The sequence below is a fragment of the Stomoxys calcitrans genome, chromosome 1 (assembly GCF_963082655.1).
Source record: "Stomoxys calcitrans chromosome 1, idStoCalc2.1, whole genome shotgun sequence".
In the NCBI taxonomy this organism is placed as follows: domain Eukaryota; kingdom Metazoa; phylum Arthropoda; class Insecta; order Diptera; family Muscidae; genus Stomoxys; species Stomoxys calcitrans.
Window position 1 is genome coordinate 207,557,410 of NC_081552.1, and position 1,510 is coordinate 207,558,919.

At 41.0% G+C, this 1,510-nt stretch overlaps 1 protein-coding gene across 1 annotated transcript; it reads left to right on the forward strand.

Annotated features, from left to right (window-relative positions):
• Nucleotides 1-720: 720 nt before the first annotated feature.
• On the forward strand, nt 721-1,163 carry LOC106093868 (cuticle protein 16.5-like). Its single transcript, XM_013261032.2, has 2 exons — nt 721-777; nt 846-1,163. The coding sequence occupies exons 1-2, from the start codon at nt 766-768 to the stop codon at nt 1,161-1,163; spliced, it is 330 nt and encodes a 109-aa protein (XP_013116486.2). The 5' UTR covers nt 721-765.
• Nucleotides 1,164-1,510: the final 347 nt, after the last annotated feature.

Sequence of the window (1,510 nt, forward strand, 5' to 3'; positions counted from 1 at the left end):
TTTTTGAAATGGTTCCCTGAAATTCTCCCAGTTGACCTTTGTCTTATTTCTGTGTGTCTTACTCCTTCCCTTTTAGTGCTCAATTGAAAACTTATCCTGTAGTTGTTCGAAAAGGGCATTGGGGACGTTGCAATTTGAGACTTTAACGAAATCACGGTTCGTCGTAAGTGTTGTATCTGTAACATATTCCCTGAACCGGTTGTACAACGTTTGGGTATTACTTTTGTCCTTGGACAAAATGTGTTTTAATAGTGACTTATTTTGTAACCATGTTAACCCATAGACTGTGGTGTGTATTGGAGTCGCCCCCAAATCCTAATATACATTTCGGGTCATCAAGGGACTCCAAGCATAAAATCGGGATGTGGAGTCTTTTTGGGACTATTTCTGCTCAAAGATAATTCCCAAATGTTTTTTCCGACACAATTTTTACCATCAATCATAACGCCCCTGTGTGTCATCACTTACCTAGGCAACACTCAAATTAAATTAAATCATAATTAAATGGAACCATTTATTACTCAGCATTGACCTTCCCTTCAAAAGTAACAAAATAAATGTTACAGTAGTCTCTGTTCTTGTAGTTCATATTCAAAAAGAGTTTGTTGCTAAACTCCATCAACCGTTGGTGTACGTGCCATGCATTTTGGTAATGTTGATTATCAGGCATATGGTCTTTTGGGTAATTTTCAGTATAAAAGACTTAGTCACTTAGCCAATTGGTATCAATTTTATATTGTCAATCAACAAAACAACCCACACAAAATGTTCAAATTCGTAAGTTCTTTGAAGATTTCTAAACAAATCCCTTTGGTGATTACCCAAAGTGTCCTTTGTTATTTCAGATCGCTGTTTGCTTCTTCGCTCTCTTGGCTGTTGCTGCTGCCAAACCCGGAGTGGTTGCTCCTCTGGCCTACAGTGCTTACTCAGCTCCCTTGGCTTACTCTGCACCCTTGGCTTACTCTGCTCCTTTGGCCTACACTGCTCCTGCTGCTGCTGCTGTTGTTGGACATGCCTCCTATGTTGCCCCCTATGCCTCCAGCTATAATGCCCATCACATTGCCCACTCAGCTGCCTTCCCTGCTGCCTATGCTGCTGCTCCAGTTGTAGCTGCCGCTCCAGTAGCCACTCCCTTTGCTGCTCCCCTTTTGTTGAAGAAGTAAATCAGAGAATATGAATTTGAATAAAATGACTGTGATTACAATAGGAAATTTGAAGCATGTGTGTAGCATTTCTTGATTCGGGGATCTTCCGATTTGTTTCTTAAGAGCACGGAAGATTTTTCCATACTATTTTAGTACAATTCGAAATTTTGCCCACGAACATTCCACTAAGGAACAGGGGCAAACTTCTTACATATCAATGAGTGCAGTCCAATTCAAGTTTTAGGCTCAATGATAAGGAGCCTCCTTTTTTTATAGCCGAGTCCGAACGGCGTGCCGCAGTGCGACATCTCTTTGGAGAGAAGTTTTATATGGCATAGTACCTCACAAATGTTGCCAGCACTAGG